The 18,887-nt window shown below is 37.2% G+C and overlaps 1 protein-coding gene across 1 annotated transcript; it reads left to right on the top strand.

Annotated features, from left to right (window-relative positions):
- The first annotated feature begins 1,260 nt into the window (after nucleotides 1-1,260).
- Nucleotides 1,261-17,928, top strand: LOC143877943 (proteasome subunit alpha type-6-like). The gene is made up of 9 exons (XM_077380272.1): nucleotides 1,261-1,469; nucleotides 1,657-1,751; nucleotides 1,848-1,929; nucleotides 3,111-3,207; nucleotides 5,217-5,275; nucleotides 5,536-5,618; nucleotides 8,155-8,250; nucleotides 15,991-16,050; nucleotides 17,637-17,928. Exons 1-9 carry the CDS (start codon nucleotides 1,394-1,396, stop codon nucleotides 17,727-17,729), a joined length of 741 nt encoding a protein of 246 aa, XP_077236387.1. The 5' UTR covers nucleotides 1,261-1,393; the 3' UTR covers nucleotides 17,730-17,928.
- Nucleotides 17,929-18,887: the final 959 nt, after the last annotated feature.

Genomic DNA, 18,887 nt, shown 5'->3' with positions numbered 1-18,887 from the left:
GTGACATGCAACGGGGTCCTTAGCTCTGATGTGGATGCATGTGTTTTCCATGTTGCTGCCTGCTAAATTTGATTCCCTGAATTTAGATAGTCTTTTGATCCGGATTGTTGGGTTAACCACAAGCAGACCTGGCTTGGGTGTACAGCATTTGCAAGCCATGGCATATACTGAAAGAAAGCAACGGTTGAACTTTTATAGCGAGGGTTAAGCTCATCTTGTCTGCATGAAGTGCAAACCACAAGCAGCCCTTGCCTGTGCATTTTTTCCCTGCTTGAGAATGAAAAACTGTGAGAATGTGGCGAAAACAAAAATTGCTGATTTCCAGAAGCGGGTGATTCTGTTTTGCCCACTCCGAACGTCAAAGAATGAGAATGGTCCCGTTTGAATAATTTTCTGAATTTTTTTTGGCCGGGAATGAATTTTCTGGCCACCATTTTTTATGTAAAAGGAACTCATAAAAAACCTAGAGAAAATAAAAAGTAAAAAATGATAGAAGATTTTATTATACAGACCCGTGTTCATTGGAATTTCAAATGCCAATAAATGCGTTGGATTCCTTGTTTGGTTGCAAAAATTGCAATGAAATTCCGCTTGACTCCCCAACATGTTTGAGATATCGTTATTACTTTTTTACCTATGTGGCACTAATGTCACTTATCTTCCAATCAAATTATACTAAAATAGTAAAATTTTGGTAGAAGAATAGTGGAAAAGGTTGTCTTTTCTGTCTTTTTCCTATTCCTCTCATTACTCTCTACATTGGTAATGACATCCGTACTTTTTCCACTAATTTCTGAGAGGACTCCCGCACAACCTAACACTACTCACCACTATTCCACTATTTTCCGTATGGTAATTCTAGACATCTTCTATGCTTGTCTCTTTCCCTTTGACTTCTTATTCCACTACTCTGCCACCCACACGCAACCAAACATAGCCATGGAAAAGCTTAACCTGTAACAATAATAGATGGCTTAGCATTGCCTCCCCCAACCAAGTCTCATCAAGCTTAGCTTTGCTTGAGTTCAGTTTGAGGAAGCCAAGGGAATCGGGTGTGGCCTCATCAAGCATATGCATCAAACAAAAAAAAAATTAAATTCATTTGATATAAAGTAGAAAATTAATATAAGTAAGAGTCCATGAATTTCCATTTCATGATATAACACGCCACTCTCTATTCCGCGTGTGCCCGTGCCAAGGCCTAGGTTGAGTTACAAGGCCTCGTCCGAATTATAAGCCCAGGCCCAGGCCCAAGCCCAAGCGCAAGCGCAAGCTAAAAAATTCTTCTCACCAGAGCGGCGTTTCTTGGAAAAGAAGCATTCTTTCTCTTCTGTACAATACAAATACCTGTGAAGGGAAAAAAAGACCTAACCAGAATTGGAAGAACAGAACCATGAGTCGAGGAACTGGAGCTGGTTACGATCGTCACATCACCATCTTCTCCCCAGAAGGTCGACTCTACCAAGTCGGTAAGCATATCCTTTCCTTTCCCCAACTTTTTTCTTCTAGTTTTTGCAAGCTCTGAAAACAGTGCAGGATCTAGGGTTTTCTCATGAAGATAAAGTCTACATTGGTTTCAATTAGGTTTTTCTTTGCGCTTAGGTTTTTGTTAGGAAAAGGTTTGATTTACTTTTTAGGGTTTTCCTGTATCTACAGAGTATGCATTTAAGGCTGTGAAGGCGTCTGGGATCACATCCATTGGCGTTCGAGGAAAGGATTCTGTCTGCGTTGTCACTCAGAAGAAGGTCCCGGTGAGTATCTTTTTAAGATCACTATGCAATTTCTTAATTGATTTCTGGTTTGGATTTTGATCCTATTATTTTTTGGGCCTTTAATTTCTGATTTAGGACAAGCTTTTGGATCAAACGAGCGTCTCACATCTTTTTCCCATTACCAAGTACCTCGGACTCCTAGCAACTGGCATGACAGGTTTCTGCTTTTTGATCTATTTGCTTTGCCAGCAATTCTAATTTTGATTTGAGTCATGACTCACAAATGGTTAATTTTGTTGGATGGTATAGAACTATCAATATTGAGAACCTTGATTTCTTCTCTTATAATTACATGTTTATCAAAATTTATCTTGTAAGTATTTCACTTTAAGAAGAAGAAAATCCAGTTCCTATACTTACCTGGGTGGGGTCTATTGGTGGTCAAGAACATCTAGTTAATATGATTACATCAAAATATTGCAAGTATATAAGGTAAGCTCAACAGTTAAATGCTCAAAATGGACCATAGCCCCATATCATCTCCTTCAAAGTTGCTGCTTCCACTTCAAGTCTCAGAGGTCCTTTTGCTCTCGTTCCCTCTTTCGAACCCTCTTTTGCTCCTACTACCACTGCTATAGCTCCACCAGTGCCATCTTTAACATAATCACTATCGTAGTACTTATAGTGGCCATCTTAGATATAGGTATTTAAGTTTCTAAATTACAATCACTATATAAGCAGAATTCTATAATTTACTACATATGGAAATGTTTTAAACTCGGTCATCTTATTTTGTATTTGTTTCCACATCCTATCATTTTCTAAAATTTTGAGACCTGCCGTGACCTGACTCCTGTACCCAATTCCAACTCCGCTCTTGCTGTTGTTATCACTCTCATTCCCAATCTCTCTGTGTAAATAAGCTAGAATCTATTGTTTATGTACAACAGCCAGAGAAAAATGCTCCCTTTAAAGTATGAAAACTATGGTGACGCCACTACTTAACATGTCTGATTTTAAAATCAGCTTTTAAGGCTGAGTTTAAGGTAATATATTTGAGGTCAAAGAAGCTGTGTCAGAAGAAGAGAAATGACTATGGGTTTGATATGGATGCTTGGTTGATTATAAAGATTTTTGAACTCAGAGAGATAGTTATTGTTGTTATTATTATTATTTTGAGAGATTAAATAATCTTTTTAAACTAAAACAAAGGCCAATGAGCCCTACAACAAAACCCCAAAAGAAAAAAGAATTATGGGAATTATTTTTGTAAGCTTTTATGCCTTGAATTATATGCTATTTAATTTTCATTTCAAAATGAAATGACTTTGTAATGGATGCTTTTTAGGCTTTGGAGTGAAGTGTGGTAACTTTTCTTTTCACTTTTTCACTTTTCAGCTGATGCGAGGTCATTGGTTCAGCAAGCCAGGAAAGAAGCAGCAGATTTTCGTTTCAAATGGGGATATGAGATGCCTGTAGATGTATTAGCAAAGTGGTACGGTTATTTTGTTCCATGTTATCAACTTTTGGTGCCATCTTTTAGTTTGGAAAGCAGTTACTTCTATATTCTCTATCTTCTTCCATCCTTTAGTTTGGAACACAAATACATCTATAATCTTATTTTTCTTTTCTTTTTCACAAGAATACAATTATATTGATACAATATAGAATGGAGATTTTTCATCCCATTCCACATCTTTTTTCTTGAGAATGATCTGATTTCAATTGAGCTGAATGACCTGCAATTGTAGTTTTTCATGTTTTGCAATAGGTACTCAACTAAACTTCATGGCTATGCTCTGTGGACATATATTGATATGTTGAGTTTTGACACGGATATATGAGGTGTCTAGCATGGTAATGCCTAAAAAAAAAAAATCTAAAAAAGTGGTGCACCCTCACACACACATACATATAAAATTACCAACTACTAATCATAATTTGCAACATGATAAATGTGGTCTTCATGTAACAAACTATGACATCTTAGGATTAAGCAACTATAAGTCTAAAACAAACACGAGATAATCAAATAACAGGGCATTCCATAACCTAATCCAGTTCTACTCTGTCTTTAGTATGCAATGGGAAAGAGGGACCAATAGGACTCAGTGGATATAATATTAGAAACATGGTTTCAAATTTCAGTTTCGTAATGCGTTTCGGTCCTCATCGAAATTTTGGGCGAAATCTGATGAAATTGAATAAAATAATATTTTATCTCGAACAAAATTTTGGCTGAAATTTCGGTAACTTTGGCCCAAATTTCGAGAAAATATTAAATAATTAACAAAAATAATTTTGGCCCAAATTTCGGGAAAATATTAAATAATTAACAAAAATCCAGATTTTTGGGGGAAATCCCTTAAATTTCGGCTGAAATTTCAGACAAATTTTTGACCCAAAATTTGAAATTTCGGTCGAAATAAATGGCCATTTTGGGTAAGCGTGATTTCGGTTTCAGTCTCGACCGAAACCCAAAATTTTGGACCGAAATTTCGGATTTTGGTCGACATTTAAAACGATGATTAGAAGAAATGTTTTTTTTTATGGTTTTGAGTTTTTCTTTTCTTTTTTTTTTGCGGGAAGGGGGTATCAACACATTAATTGAAGAGTAGTTGAAATAAGATTTAATAATAAAATAGGAATTAATCATTTTCAAAAAATAAAATAAAATAGGAATTAAGATGGTGTTTCACACTTGACATGGAATAAAAAAGTGTCGACACACTCACATTAAGTTTTGACACTTTAGCAATATATTTGCAAGTGTCAGACTCAAAAGGTATGTTGTGCCGTCACCTTTTCAACAGTAAAATCATAAGTGTTGGCTAAATCATAACTCCGTGGAAGTAGGCTGTAGGTTAACACCCTACACAATTTGTTGAGTTCTTAGTGCTTCTTGTTGTTGAGTTTTTATATGGTGCCGGACCATCAAGTCCCGTGCGGGCGGTACTGCCCTTGATGTTTGATACAACTGCAGCTCACTTTTTAAGTGGCTGCTGTTGGATCAAACATCAAGGGTGGTACTTTTATGGTACCACCCACATGGGACTTGACAGTCTGGCACCATATAATTTTTCACTTTTTAAGTTTTTATTAATATGCACTTCTACACTATAATTTTTTTCTTAAGCCTACCATATCAAATTTTAAATGCAAAAATCTTAAAAATCAGATGAAACACCAATTTCATGTTTTTCATCTTGAAGATCAATCTCCGAGTTTTAGGCTCCGTAGGCTTTAGTCCTTTTATGATATGTGAAACTGGATTTTCTTATATCTCTATCACCAACTTCAACCCTTGTTTCCCATTCAATTTCTCTGTTGTTTTGTTTTTTCAGGTATCTTTTGCTGTCATTCATTGATTTTGTCAAATAATTAATGCTTTCCTAAAGTGATGAACTGGACGGATGCTACTAGTATATTTTTCACAAATTTGTGAGATCTTTAAAAGCAACTCATGCAGTCCACTGATTTTGCTATCCTTTGATATATATACAGGATTGCAGACAAATCACAAATCTATACACAACATGCGTATATGAGACCTCTTGGAGTAGGTCTGCTTCTAGACTTCTATATTTTTAAATTCTTCTTTTTTATTTTAAAGATTCAAAGCATGTAGGGGTTGGGCTTGTAGCTCAACGGTTGAGGCTTTGTATCCCAACCTTGAGGTCTCAGGTTCAATCCCAGCTTACCGTTAAAAAAAAGATTCAAAGCATGTAATGGTGATTTGATGTTATAACTTAAGCTTTTTACTAATTTTTTTTGGGGGCAATGTTTTCCTGCTCACTTTTCTTCTCCTTTTTGAATCGTGAAGTCGCTATGGTTTTGGGTATTGATGAAGAAAGTGGGCCTCAGCTCTTCAAGTGTGACCCAGCTGGCCATTTTTTTGGCCACAAGGTATTTGAGGATCCATGATTGCATTATTCACCTTTTTTACATTTAGATGTAGCTGTTTCTCTAGAATGATTTCATCCAGGCGCATGTTTAATGGATGCGTGATTCATCCGTATATTTCCTTCCATGTTATCAGAAATGGGAGCTATGCAGTAATTCAGAGGACTTTATGATATCTTTGAATTTTTAGATGTCCCATTTCCATGTAAAGCATTATTTAATGGATAAAACTCAAAAAGCTACTCTCATCATAACTATTATATGTGCATCATTATCCACTACAGTATAAAAAAATCTCTGTTTTCTTGATGTCTTGAACATATATTATCAAATCACTAAACTCCTTTATGTTTTCATAAGTGGATCTTAAGCTCTAGGACAGGAATCAAAATTTGTACATCTAAAATCTTGTTCCTTCTCCATCCCCAAGCTGCCTGTGCATGGCTATCATTTGCTTTCCTTGTCGTTTTCACTTGCTTCTTTTATTTTAGGAAAATATTGGTCTCCCTCAAGATTTTCTGAAAGCTAATCTCCGTAGAACAAAAGTCTAGTATCTTTTCTATTGGTTCTAGGAGCTTTTTTTAATAACAGCAAGTATTTTTTAGAACAGTCTAAAAAGTACATCACATGTCCGATCGAGTTGATTAAGCAATAAAGACATACCAAGACTAAAAACAAAAAACCACTAACCATATAGACCTAGTGAAAAAGAGCAGAACCAAACACTTCCTACACAAAGCATAAATTCTCTAATAATTAATTGAGGGCAGGATCCTCCCTCATTAGCAAGTCTGTCTGCGTCACCATTCGCTTCTCTTTTCACATGACAGAAACAGATCTGATGGCTCTCTAATTCAAAGATTTCATACATGTCTTCAACCTTCCAAGGATAGTCCTGCTTGTTTTGCATAATATGATAACATTAAGGGAATCCCTTTTAATGTAATAATCCTTGCCTAGGAAGGGAATCAGTAATCTGACGTCCTGTCTAAGCGCCAAGGCTTTTGTCTCATTGGAGGATTTTTAACCAACTGGTTCTAGGAGTCGACCAGACATTTCACTATTTTTGTGACCTTTGTTTTCTTTCAGTTGCTGTTATGATTGCAATGCACTTTTTGGCATCGTATGCTTGTCAGGTTTCACAATGTGAATATCTTTCCATGTAAATAGACGTTTACGATATGCATGTCTTCAATAGCGCCGCTCTTGTACGTGCTTCTGTGCATATTATCGACCTTCAAACTTTAAGGTTGACTGATTCCTATGAGGGGCTGTGCCAGTGTTATTTGTCATTTGAATTACTTTCTGGTAGAGCATACATAATTTTATCTGACACCTATTGTTAATTTACTGATTGTTGTGGAGCACCTATTTGAAAAGATGTACAGCTCGTAGATGTTCTCTAGCTTCTCATGCTCTTCTTGACTTGATTTTCCTTCATCCTTTTTATTTTGGTAGATAAGGTTGGTTTGGACGGACTAAAACTTGTTAGAAAAAAATTCCTTAGACTTGATCCCTTAACTCTCCCTAGACAACTCGGCAATTAAGGAATTGCCTTATAAAATAAAATAATCTTACTACACCTCTGTACTGGACATAGCAAAGAATACAGTTATTAAAGTTTAGAATGCTTCTACAGATATCTTTATATGTTGTAAATATAAACATCCTATGCTAAATATAATACTCCCAAGTCCCAACAAACTATACATTTAAAAGACAACAATAATTAGAAAAACTGTGTGTGTGTGTGTGTGTGGGGGAGGGGGGGGGGGGGGGGGGGGGAGAGATTGGATCGAACCTCTGGCCTTAAAGGTTGAAGACCAAATCCTAGACCGTTGAGCTTGATGCCCAATCCCTGTCTCTTTGAGTTTCATCACAAATTATCCTGTGGAAATTTGTCTACCAAGCCTACAATAAGGAAAAGTGCAATTGTTTTACACTTTTAACTTTACTCCTACTATTATGCACTTAAAATAATTAATTCCTTTTTAAACAGTCGAGTTTTTATATGATGCCCGATCGGGCATGACCTTGAAAAAAGCGCCACCCTTGATATTTGATCCAACAACAGCCCCCTTTTTCATCTTTTTAAGGGGCTGCTGTTGGATCAAACATCAAGGGTGGCGCTTTTTTCAAGGTCATGCCCGATCGGGCATAATATAATTTCTCTTAAGCAGTCTATAGTAATGATAAGACTATAGTGTTAATCTCTTTATTGTTTAATTGTATAGTTATATTATAGCCTTTTCTGCCTCCTCTTGATTGTTACATAGACTACACTCCTTAACTATTCTCATTTTAGAGGGGGGAAATGTCTTGGACATTTAACTGGTATTTTGTGAAGAATTATCATCTGAATCTTGCATTTTTAATGCTATTTTGTCTTTGTAAACATTATAACTTTATTTACAAAATTATCAACTGAATTTGGAGGATATTTATTGTTCATAACAACATTCTATGTTTATCTCAAGGGTGGCACTTGATAAGCTGTATGCATTGATAAAATTGTTCCGGTTTGCATTTTTTGTTCCAGGCTACAAGTGCTGGCCTTAAAGAGCAAGAAGCCATTAACTTCTTGGAGAAGAAAATGAAGAATGATCCTGCTTTCTCCTATGAGGAGACAGTACAGGTAATTCTCCTCTCTCAGATCAATTTTGACATGTTATGGGTCTTGTAATCCAAAAAGGAAACACTATGTGCCTTTTCTTTATCGTGCAACATGGTTGGATACCAAGATCTACCTATTGTGTTTAGTTTTAGTAAAAAGTACATTGAAGTGACTCTTTTTTTTTGCATGTCAGGTAAAGACATCAACTTTCAGATACTGTGATCTGTAATTTTTTTTGAGTGGCTATTGTGATCTGTTAACTAGCATGATCAACACCTGTACTGTTTTTGAAACTTTTTGCAAAAAATACTAGCACGACACCTAATTGAAAACATGATATGGTATTTTTCATGTGATATAGAGTTGGCTTCTCAATCATGGTTCATCATAATTCTCAAGTATTATTTTCACTTTTCTGTCTCTGGAAGGTATGAATTTTGCGCGTGTTATTTTTCTTTAGACTTCCAAATTTTAACTAATTGTGTTTGAATTTTTTTACTGATGTGAGGGAGATAGCATTGAAGTTCTTCGCCATGGACTTATTGATGCCTTTCAACATAATACTCAAATAGGGGAAGTTTTATCCAAGAAAAAGGGAAAGAAGAAGAGTAGAAAGTTTCCTTATTGCTGTTATGATGATGTCAGCACATCACCTTGCTGATGTCAGCATGAAAACAGTTATTTCTTAGTTCATTTGATTTTTTGGATGGTTTTTATATGGGTTTTAGAAAGTTTCAGTTTAACTTATTTGAGGAGATTGGAAGTTTCAATTTATGATTGTAGTTAGACTCCAAGGTAAAATATATAAGTCTTTGGGACTGTTTTAGAATTGGAGAATGTCTAGGATTAAGAGTCTTTACTTTGGGAGGGTTTTATATGGTCTATATAAGGGGTCTTTAGACTGGTTTATGGAGGATTACGAAAATTGAGTTTATGTAAAGAGTGTACTCTTTTCTTTGATGTTTTCTTTTTGAGGCAGCTCACTGTTTTGTTCTCCTTGTATTTTGTTGAGGTATGCACTTGGTTTTTTTTTTTTGGATTTGGATTTGTCCGAAAGTGTTATTATTATTCTATTTCTATTGCACCACTTATCATAGAAATTCAAAATATTGTAGTAACAAATGTTGTTCCTCAAGGGGACCATCAAGAAAAGGAAGAACATGGGACCCATTAGGAGTCCCTTAAGATTTTCTTTTTATTCGTAGAGGTATAATTATCATTTGTTTTCGTAAGGGTATATTATTCATATCATGATTTTTTTATTTTTAATTTAATTGGGATTAGTTTAGCCGGTTGGAACATAGGTTCACTAATAGGTAAGCTTGCCTTCAGGAGAATGAGAGTTGATATAGCTTGCCTTCAGGGTAGGAGAAAAATCCGTGGAAATAGAAAATATTGGTTTCAAGTTATGGTATACAGGAAAGGAGGGGAATACAAATGGTGTAGCGATTATAATAGATAAGAGCCTAAGAAATGAAGTTGTAGATGTTAAAAGGAAGGGTGATAGAATTATTATAATTAAATTAGTATTAGGTGAAGAGACGATAAATGTTATTAGTGCGTATGCCCCCCAAATGGGATTAAATGACTGTCAAAAGGCAATTTCGGGAAGATATGGATGAAGTATTCCAAGGAATACCACACGGAGAGAAGTTATTTATAGGAGGAGATTTAAACAGGCATGTGGGAACAACTAGTGGAGGTTTTGAGAGGGTTCATAGAGGATTGGGTTTTGGCAATAAGAATGAGGCAGGAGAAGATATTTTGGAGTTTGCAATGGCATATGATTTGATGTTAACAAATACTTTTTTTAAGAAAAGAGAATCACACTTGATAACCTATACTAGTGGCACCAATCGTAGCCAGATAGATTTTATCCTCACTATGAGAGAGAATAGAGCTGCATGTAGAGATTGTAAAGTCATACTCGGGGAGTGTTTAGTCACACAACATATGCTGGTGGTGTTGGACATATGCATTAAACGTTGGAAAAGAAAAGATAGAGATGTTCGACAGCCAAGGACTAAGTAGTTGAATCTCAAAGGGGAAAAACTAAATATGTTATAAGGATAGATTGCTTAAAGAAGGACTTTGGAATCTTGACGAAGGGACTAATATTATGTGGAATGAGATGTCTAGTTATATCAGGAAAGTTGCTAGAGAGATACTTGGGGAATCTAGAGGAAGTGGGCCGCCGTCTAAAGATACGTGTTGATGGAATGAGGAGGTCCAAAAGGTGATTAGGTCTAAAAGGGAGTGTTATAATTGTTTGCATAAGTGTAGAAATTAGGAGAATATTGAGAAGTATAAATTGGCTGCAAAAGAAGCTAAGAAGACGGTAAGGGAAGCTAGAGGCAAGACCTATGGAATTTGTTCCACAGGTTAGGGACGAAAGAGGGTAAAAAAGATGTTTATAAGCTTGCTAAGATGAGAGAAAGGAAGAGCAGGGACTTGAATCATATAAAGTACATCAAAGACGAGAATCAAATATTGTTAGTAAAAGAAAACGAGGTTAAAGAGAGGTGGAGAAGTTACTTCGATAAGCTGTTTAATGGAGAATCCGTAGCGATTTTGGGGGAACTGATAACGCTTTTGATGATACAAACCGGATGTTTGTTCGTAGAATTCGAACATCAGAGGTAAGAGTAGCTATAAAAAATATGAAATTAGGTAAGGCTATGGGGCCTGACGGTATTCCTATTGAGACTTGGAGATGCTTGGGTGATCTAGGTTTGGTTTGGTTAACTAGATTATTTAATAATATTTTGAAGACTAAGAAGATGCCTAATGAGTGGAGGAAGAGTATATTAATACCTATTTATAAGAATAAAGGGGATATTCAGAGTTGCACCAATTATCGGGGAATTAAGCTAATGAGTCACACTATGAAGCTTTGGGAGAGGGTAATTGAGCATAGACTAAGAAAAGAGACGAAGGTGTCAGAGAATCAGTTTGACTTCATGCCCGGACGATCGACTACGGAAGCTATCTTCTTGATTAGGTGGTTAATGGAGAGATTTAGAGAAAATAAAAAGGACCTTCATATGGTTTTCATTGATTTAGAGAAAGCGTATGATAGGGTTCCCAGAGTGTTATGTGGTGGGTCCTTGAAGGGAAAAAAGTGCCTATTAAGTATGTTGATGTGATTAAGGACATGTACAATGGAGTAGTAACTAGTGTGAGAACTACGGATGGCATGTCGAGTGAATTCCCAATTACAATAGGACTGCACCAAGGATCAGCTCTAAGCCCTTATCTTTTTATGCTAGTTATGGATGAGCTTACGGAGGGTATTCAGGATGAGATGCCGTGGTGTATGTTATTTGCAGATGATATAGTATTAACTGAGGAGACAGAAGTAGGAGTTAATACTAAGTTAGAATTATAGAGAAGTACCTTGGAATCCAAAGGTTTTAGACTAAGTAGGACTAAGACAGAGTATATGGAGTGCAACTTTAGTAATGTAAGGAGGCAGGGCGAGGATGTAGTAAATATGATTGGACAGGAGGTACCTAAGAGGGATATCTTTCGCTATCTTGGTTCAATTCTACATAAGGAAGGAGAGATTGAAGATGATGTTTTCCATAGATAAGAGCAGGTTGGTTGAAGTGGAAGCTTGCCTCAGGAGTTCTGTGCGACCGTAAAATCCCTACCAAGTTGAAGGGAAAGTTTTATAAGATAGCTGTGAGGCCAGCCATGCTGTATGGCTCAGAATGTTGGGCCACTAAGAAGCAACATGTGCATAAGATGAGTGTAGCGGAAATGCGAATGCTTCGATGGATGTGTGGCCACAGAAGGTTAGATAGAATTAAAAATGAAGACATTTGTAAAAAGGTGGAGGTGGCACCAATTGAGGAGAAGATGAGAGAGCATCGCTTAAGATGATTTGGACGTATCCAACGTAAGCCTTTGGATGCTCCAGTGAGAAGAAGTGACTCGTGCCAAGTTGATGGAGTAAAAAGATGTAGGGGCAGACCGAAAACGACTTGGGTAGAAACAGTGAGGAAAGACTTGATGGCTAGGAACAGAACAGAGAACATGGCATTGGATAGGAGAGAATGGAAGAAAATGATCCACGTAGATGAACCCAACTAGGGCTAGGATTAGACTTATGAGTCTGGTAGATTCCTTTCATCTTCTTCGTGAAATTTTTCTAAAGGATTCATTTAGTCGACCCCTACTAGTTTGGGACAAAGGCTTTGTTGAGTTGAGTTGAGTTGAGTTTAATTGGGAGGGTTTTTAGCAATGCAAGTGTCATTGATGTCATTATTTCATACGAATAGAATCAATATTTTATTACTTGGTGGTTTGTTGATGGTTTCAAGAACTTTATTGTCTGTAACATCCTTTATTCTCAAAGTTTGATTTCTTGATCTCGATGCTTGATAATAACCCCAATCTTGCTGCTATATTAAGTGCGCACCCCTCCCCCTACCCCACACCACGACCACCACTTTTCGAAAACTCAAAAGAAGGGGAAATTCCCCCTTTCGTCGAAAATTTGGCCAAGGTCAAAATTTCAACTACAATAATAACAATCTTGTCGTCCCCTCTTGTGACTACATTTTGTCGTCTCAATGCTTGGTAGGTGATCTGCGTGGGCCCCGCTTGACTTTGAACGGTCTTGGCAACATTGGGATTTCTTTAGCTTCCGGACGCTAACTAGTGAACTTCTATCTAATGGATAAGGATCTCCTAATGCTTCCCAAGAGGCTGAAGACAAGAACAGTAGCATGTCACAGCCAAAGAGAAACCCAATCAGCGTAAGCAAAGGAAAAAAATTTCCAAGGAAAGGAACAAGGGAGAAAAAAGAGCTGTTGCCCAAAATTTTGAATTTGAACTAAGTGGGGGGTCTCAAACCTTTTTCCAAGACTCAGGGCTATGTTTGTCAAGTCAAAAAAAGAAAAAATTAGAAAAGGAAGGAAAATCTAATTGCAAGGGTTCCTAGAGTACAGTAATGGCAAGTATAGATGGCTCTCAACTGAAGGCGGCTAAACACGCTTCATGGAAACGTAAAAATATCTTTACAAGGCTTTTGAAGGGCTCAAGAAAATCTAATGAGAGCCTCGATAAGTCAAGTGGTAAAGTCAATTGGGCCAAGGGCAAGCGTCATTTACGGGGAAAACGTGTCCCATCAGTATGGAACTCGAAGGGTTGCCGTAAAAGAGAAAGCTCCATCTCAAGAAGAGGCAGTAAATCCTGACACTTAGGGCCTCTAAAGGCATCCTATCACTATTTAAAAGGAAGCTTCATGGTCCATCTCAAAGCAGGGAAGAACAAGAAGAAAAAGTACAGTCCTCTACTCAAGGTCTAATGGAAAACCCTAACTCTTCAAGGCTGATGCTAGTAAAAATATAGAGGAATTTTTCAGCTTAACGGGAACAAGAGATGTCAAAAAATTCTGTATTCCAAGATACAAACTTCCTTTCTTTCAAAAGGCCCTTGAAGAAGAAAGAGAGGAAAGGAGGCGGAGATGGCGTCTGTGCAAAGAGCGAAAGAGAGGCTGAAGGTAGTTCTCTCGGAGGAACATTTGTCTTGTCAGGTAGAGGAGGATGCTAGTATGGGGGAGGACGTGAGTGATTTCTTGGCAATAGAGGATATTTTCGAGTCAGGGACGGATGACTACTCACCAAAGGACAAAGCGAAAGAAAAGGAAAATAGAGAGAGTTAGGAGCAGAAAAAGGATGGGTCTTCGGACCCTAATACCTAGAAAGCCCCCCTTCCTCTCATTGTTATAAATATATTTTCGGTTTGGTTTTTTGGTGTCATTTTTTCTGTTTTCTGGTTCTAATAGTCTTTTAGTGAAAAACTCTTGATGAATTTTGAAGAAGGTCTGGATCTTTTTGGAAGTAGAAGTCTCTGGCTAAAAGTTCTCTATGATGGAGGAGTATCTCTGGGTTAGAGTGAGAAGATATCTCACTTTAAGGAATCTTTTAAAGTATTAATGGAGTTGGAGATTTTGTTAAAGGCAGGGTCCTGGCAGTTCTTTCTTCAATAGTAGTGCTAAATGGAAGATAGTAAAGGAACATCGGAGTGAGCTTGAGGAACCTTGTTCTTTGCCCCTGGGGATGTATTTTCTTCCTTGTTCTGAGGAGCAAGATGTGTGTATGAATCGAAGCAGTTGCTCGACTATTATTGCGTCTCTTATTAACTTGCCACTATTGAAGGGAGCCCTATGGTATAGTATGTTCAGTCTCATTTAATCGGAAGAAATTGATGGAGTTCGAGTTCCAATGGGGCGAAGTGGATTGGTTGGGTCGGTTTTAGAAGTGAGAAGTATTCAAGATCCCTAGTTGAAATCACAAAGGAGTTGTATGTTGGCTATGATGAAGGAATGTTCAAGAAATTGGATAGATAGCATCTTTTTGACCTTGCTAAGGTTCTCTTTTCTGGACATTGGAGATTGTTCTGATGCTTGTAATCATGGGGGACTCCTGGTCCCTTTCTCATGTACTTATAAGTATGATTTATAAATATTAATGTCATCTTTTAAAAAAAACATTGGGATTTCTTTAGGTCGTGGATGCTCCTCCATCATTGGCTCATATAGGTACTCATAGATTGTCCTTCACAATGGGTTTTGCATTGATACCATTGATGTTGCCTAGTGGTGCGCACTGAATAACAGGATGTGAAAAAATGTGTGTCATACACTACGGATGGTCCTCCATGTAGTACCTTTTAGGTTCAGTAATGCCCTGTGTGTGTCTTTTAATGCAACATGTTCCATATTCCTTGAGTGATTGAGCGGTTAGCTGGCAGCAGTGGCAACCTTTCAGTCATGGTCCAACCAATTAGTTTGCTTCCGATAGATACTCTTAAGATGCGTTTGGATTACAGGAATTCTACTGTTTGGGTAAGCATTAGAATCAGGAATCGGTAAATAGGGAGAGATTTTCTTCCTAAATTTAGAGAGATATTTTCTCCCCAAGAGATATTTTCTCACAAAAGTTAGTCGTCTGAAGAGAGAAGGAGAGAGATTCTAGGGAGGGAGAGACAAATAGGTGAGATTTTTGCTAGAGAGAAGAGAGAGCTGACCGGAATTGAAAATACCACCTCTTTGGGTGGTCTCAAAATCTGCCTGTTAGGTTGTTCCACACTCCGGGTTTGCATTTGGTACCATTGATGTTCCTCATGTTACCTGAGGATCCACACTGTAGTTCTGTACCACAGGATCTGGTAAACTAATTTTTGACATAAATACTATGGAAGGCACCTTGTAGGAACTTTGTTGCCCTGTATGAGTCTTTTCATGGGCATGCATCCTCTGCTTAAGCTTAAATAGGGACCTAGTAGGTAATCCAGGCAAGCTTTCTCTCTTACATGCTTGCCCTGGTTTTTTCAATTACTCGTCGGCATAAAGATTGGCAACCACATTCCTTTAATTTTCTTTTTTTCCGTAGTATGGTCTGCTCCACTGCACAATTCTATTCCATAAAATAAAGGTTGTTAGGATCTTGTTTTAGCTAGAGGAACAGGATGTAGCTTCTTTCTTTGAGTGATCTCTTCACTCCGAGTTGTGTTACTTTTTACCTTTCCCAGCCATGTGATTTCTGTAATACTGGTATGTCTATCTTATTCATTATCATCATTATATTGTTGGTTATGTATTTGGGCTTATTCTTTCTCCATATTTTGTAGATGCTCATTATGAAGTGACTAGTGTTTATGTATTTGCTTCCTTAAGCAATTGCATATGTTTTAAGTGTTTTGTTTACTTGATGGTCTAATTTTCTAGTCCTGCTCTTTTTTTTCATATAGACTGCAGTATCTGCCCTCCAATCAGTTCTACAAGAGGACTTCAAGGCCAATGAAATTGAGGTATTCATCCTATATTTTCTGTGGCACAAAGGTTAGTAAGCATGAGGTTCATCCTCATTTCTCACTTGGTGGTGAGAAATGAGGGACCATTTTTTCAACGATCCAAACTATTTATTTATTGGTTCCACCTTGACAGGTCATGCCCAAATCCCAAATTTCTCCATTGACTATCCTACACAAAAGGTTTCAAATTGTAAAAAACAACAGTGCAAAAACCTCCTCATATCAGTGTTAAAATTGTCCAATGGAGGAATTTTTGTTGTCTATGTCCATCTCTACTATTGTAAGGCCCAGAAAATGAATGGTTTGGGTGGCCTAAATGGTGGACCCGCTTTTACGTTTGGCACTAGTATCTTTCTTTAAAAAAATGTGTGGACACCATATTATTTCTTTGAAACTTTAGTGCAGCCAGAATAATATCAAACACAGGAATGATTATGCATTTCGTTTTTTGCGTTGGAAACCCTCTGGAATCATCAAATCCTTACTAGAATTTTCCTTGGTTACCACTGTAGAGAACTTACATCGGAATAAATCATTTCCGTACTTGGAAACATTGACTCTGCTTGGCTAGAGTTACCTGTGATGACTGGACATTCAACTTTGAAGTAAATTTTTTTGTTGGCAATGCCATTTTTCTGAATGCAAATCTCCTTATGGGATGCAAGATGTTGAAACTTGTTCTCTTAAACTGATAGAATTCTCTGCATGGATGTCATGTGTCATATTTACTGCCTTATTTATGTAGTTATCTTCACTCAATGCTATATTCAATTTCTCTATGTTCTAGTGAATCTTCGTATGATCTGGGTTGGACCTATAGTTGATACTTCCCTTTCTGAGAATAATATAAAGTAGCATCACTTCTTCCTAATTCTTGACGACCACTATTGTTTACATTGTTATTTACTGGTTACTTTGGCAAGAGGTACTTGAGCTTGGTTTTCAGTGACCTATGCACTGCCTCATTTTGAGATTAGGCATTGCTAGTTGTCAAGCAACAGGAGCTGTATGCCAGTAGCCATTCTCTACTGTACGCTTTCTCTACTGAATTTTTACCCTTTTCTCTAGTTGGCAGCTGCAGAGGCTTTGTTCATATGCCTTTTTTTTTAATGGTGAAAAAAATTATCAATAAAAAGTGGGCTGAGACAGTATCTGCATCCTTCATCCCGCTTTTACAGTCCCAAACCTTATGATCAAGCCCTTAAGTTGTTTCCTCTAATTACACATTCTTACTTTTAAACATTGGTAAAATAAAAAATCGACATGAAATTCAAAAGATCCCATGTCAACTTTAATAAATGGGCTTGGATAACGTGCTCCTTATTTTATGTACTAATGTCAATTCCAGTATCCTGTTCAAATATGGCAGCTTTAGTTGGTACCTTGTCAGTCTCCTTCCATTTGCCAGCAATTCTTTTGTTTAATGATTTCTAGTAGTGAACAGAAATTTTCTATATATTTTGCGTTGAAAATCAAAGCATGTTATCTAAATTTATGGACAGCAGGATTTCCCTTTGTTTTAGTTAATATTCTAGCATTGAATCTTGGGAAGTTTATTAGTACTTTCAATGGAATTTTCATAGGTGGGAGTTGTTCGGAAAGAAAATCCAGTTTTCAGAGTACTGTCGACAGAGGAAATCGACGAGCAATTGACTGCCATAAGTGAGCGTGACTGAGTAACAGCAGGGGTAATGTTTGGTGAATGGGGTTATGCTGCTTATGTTGTATTGTGGAAATCTTTTGGATTCAATTCAAGGCATTTCTTTTGTTAATCTTTTACTCTCAAACATGTGCTGAAACTGCTTCATTTCTCAACTTGTACGGGTTTATATGATAATTGGCTCACGAGAATGTCATCTCAATATTTATTTTCCAGTTGTACCGTACAGCATGGTTTAGTCACCCTTATCTTTGCTTGTTACAGTCTAAAAACAAAGCTTAATGATAGACTGAAGGGCGCCCCTTTTGGTCAATCTCAACAAAGTGCATTTGTTGTTCATTTAAGTTTGTATTTTTATACTTGGGCGCCCTTCAGTTTATCATTCCTCTCTGAAATATAAGTGTTTTTGTCGTTTTTAATAAGAGGAATGCTAAACTCACTGTGTTTTTTGTCTTCCACTTCCTCTTCTTCTTCCTCTTCCTCTTCCTCGGTTTAGCGAAGATTAGCGGTGCATTGCAAATGAAAAACAGAAAGAAATACGGGAAAAATAGTCTTTTGGGCTGTACGGCCACACTTGGGTGTTAAAAGTTAAAACATTGAAACTAGGAGCCTGCCGTAAATTAAGACTCAAGAAACTATTCATTCGTCTTACGTCCTTTTCAATATTAAATGGATAAGTTGAAAAAAACACCACAGTTCCCAAACAAGGTACCAAAGTAACAAAACAGCTATCTAAAATTGGCAACCTACGAAATTAGCTACAGCTTACCTAATTAAAATGGTACAAATCCGGTGAAACTTCCTACTCATACGACTCGTACCTACTGTATTTTGGAGATCTCTTTTAACCATAACCAGGTCTCGGTTCGTCCAATCGTATCAACTTTTCAGCCACTTAAATAAGTGGTCCTCTTTTCACTTTCCTAGTGGTTTGGTCCCACCTTTGATTAATCTGAACCATCCATTATGATAGAGCTGGCTTTCGAGATCTAGTACTCAGTATGGCATGATTGGTATGATTATTGGGCTGGTCCAAAGCAAAGACATCAAATGGACGGTTCGGATCAATTAAAGGTGGGACCCACTTTGTGATTAGTGGGCATTCCTTATTCTAGTTTGCTCCCTATTGAAGCATTCCTCCTCTATATCAAATTAAGCTGGTCCCACTAATTTC

The sequence above is a fragment of the Tasmannia lanceolata genome, unplaced genomic scaffold (assembly GCF_043159265.1).
Source record: "Tasmannia lanceolata isolate RefF3 unplaced genomic scaffold, GAP_Taslan_0.1 ptg000005l, whole genome shotgun sequence".
NCBI lineage: Eukaryota > Viridiplantae > Streptophyta > Magnoliopsida > Canellales > Winteraceae > Tasmannia > Tasmannia lanceolata.
Note: the sequence above shows the minus strand (reverse complement) of the source record. Positions and strands in the feature narration are given on the sequence as shown.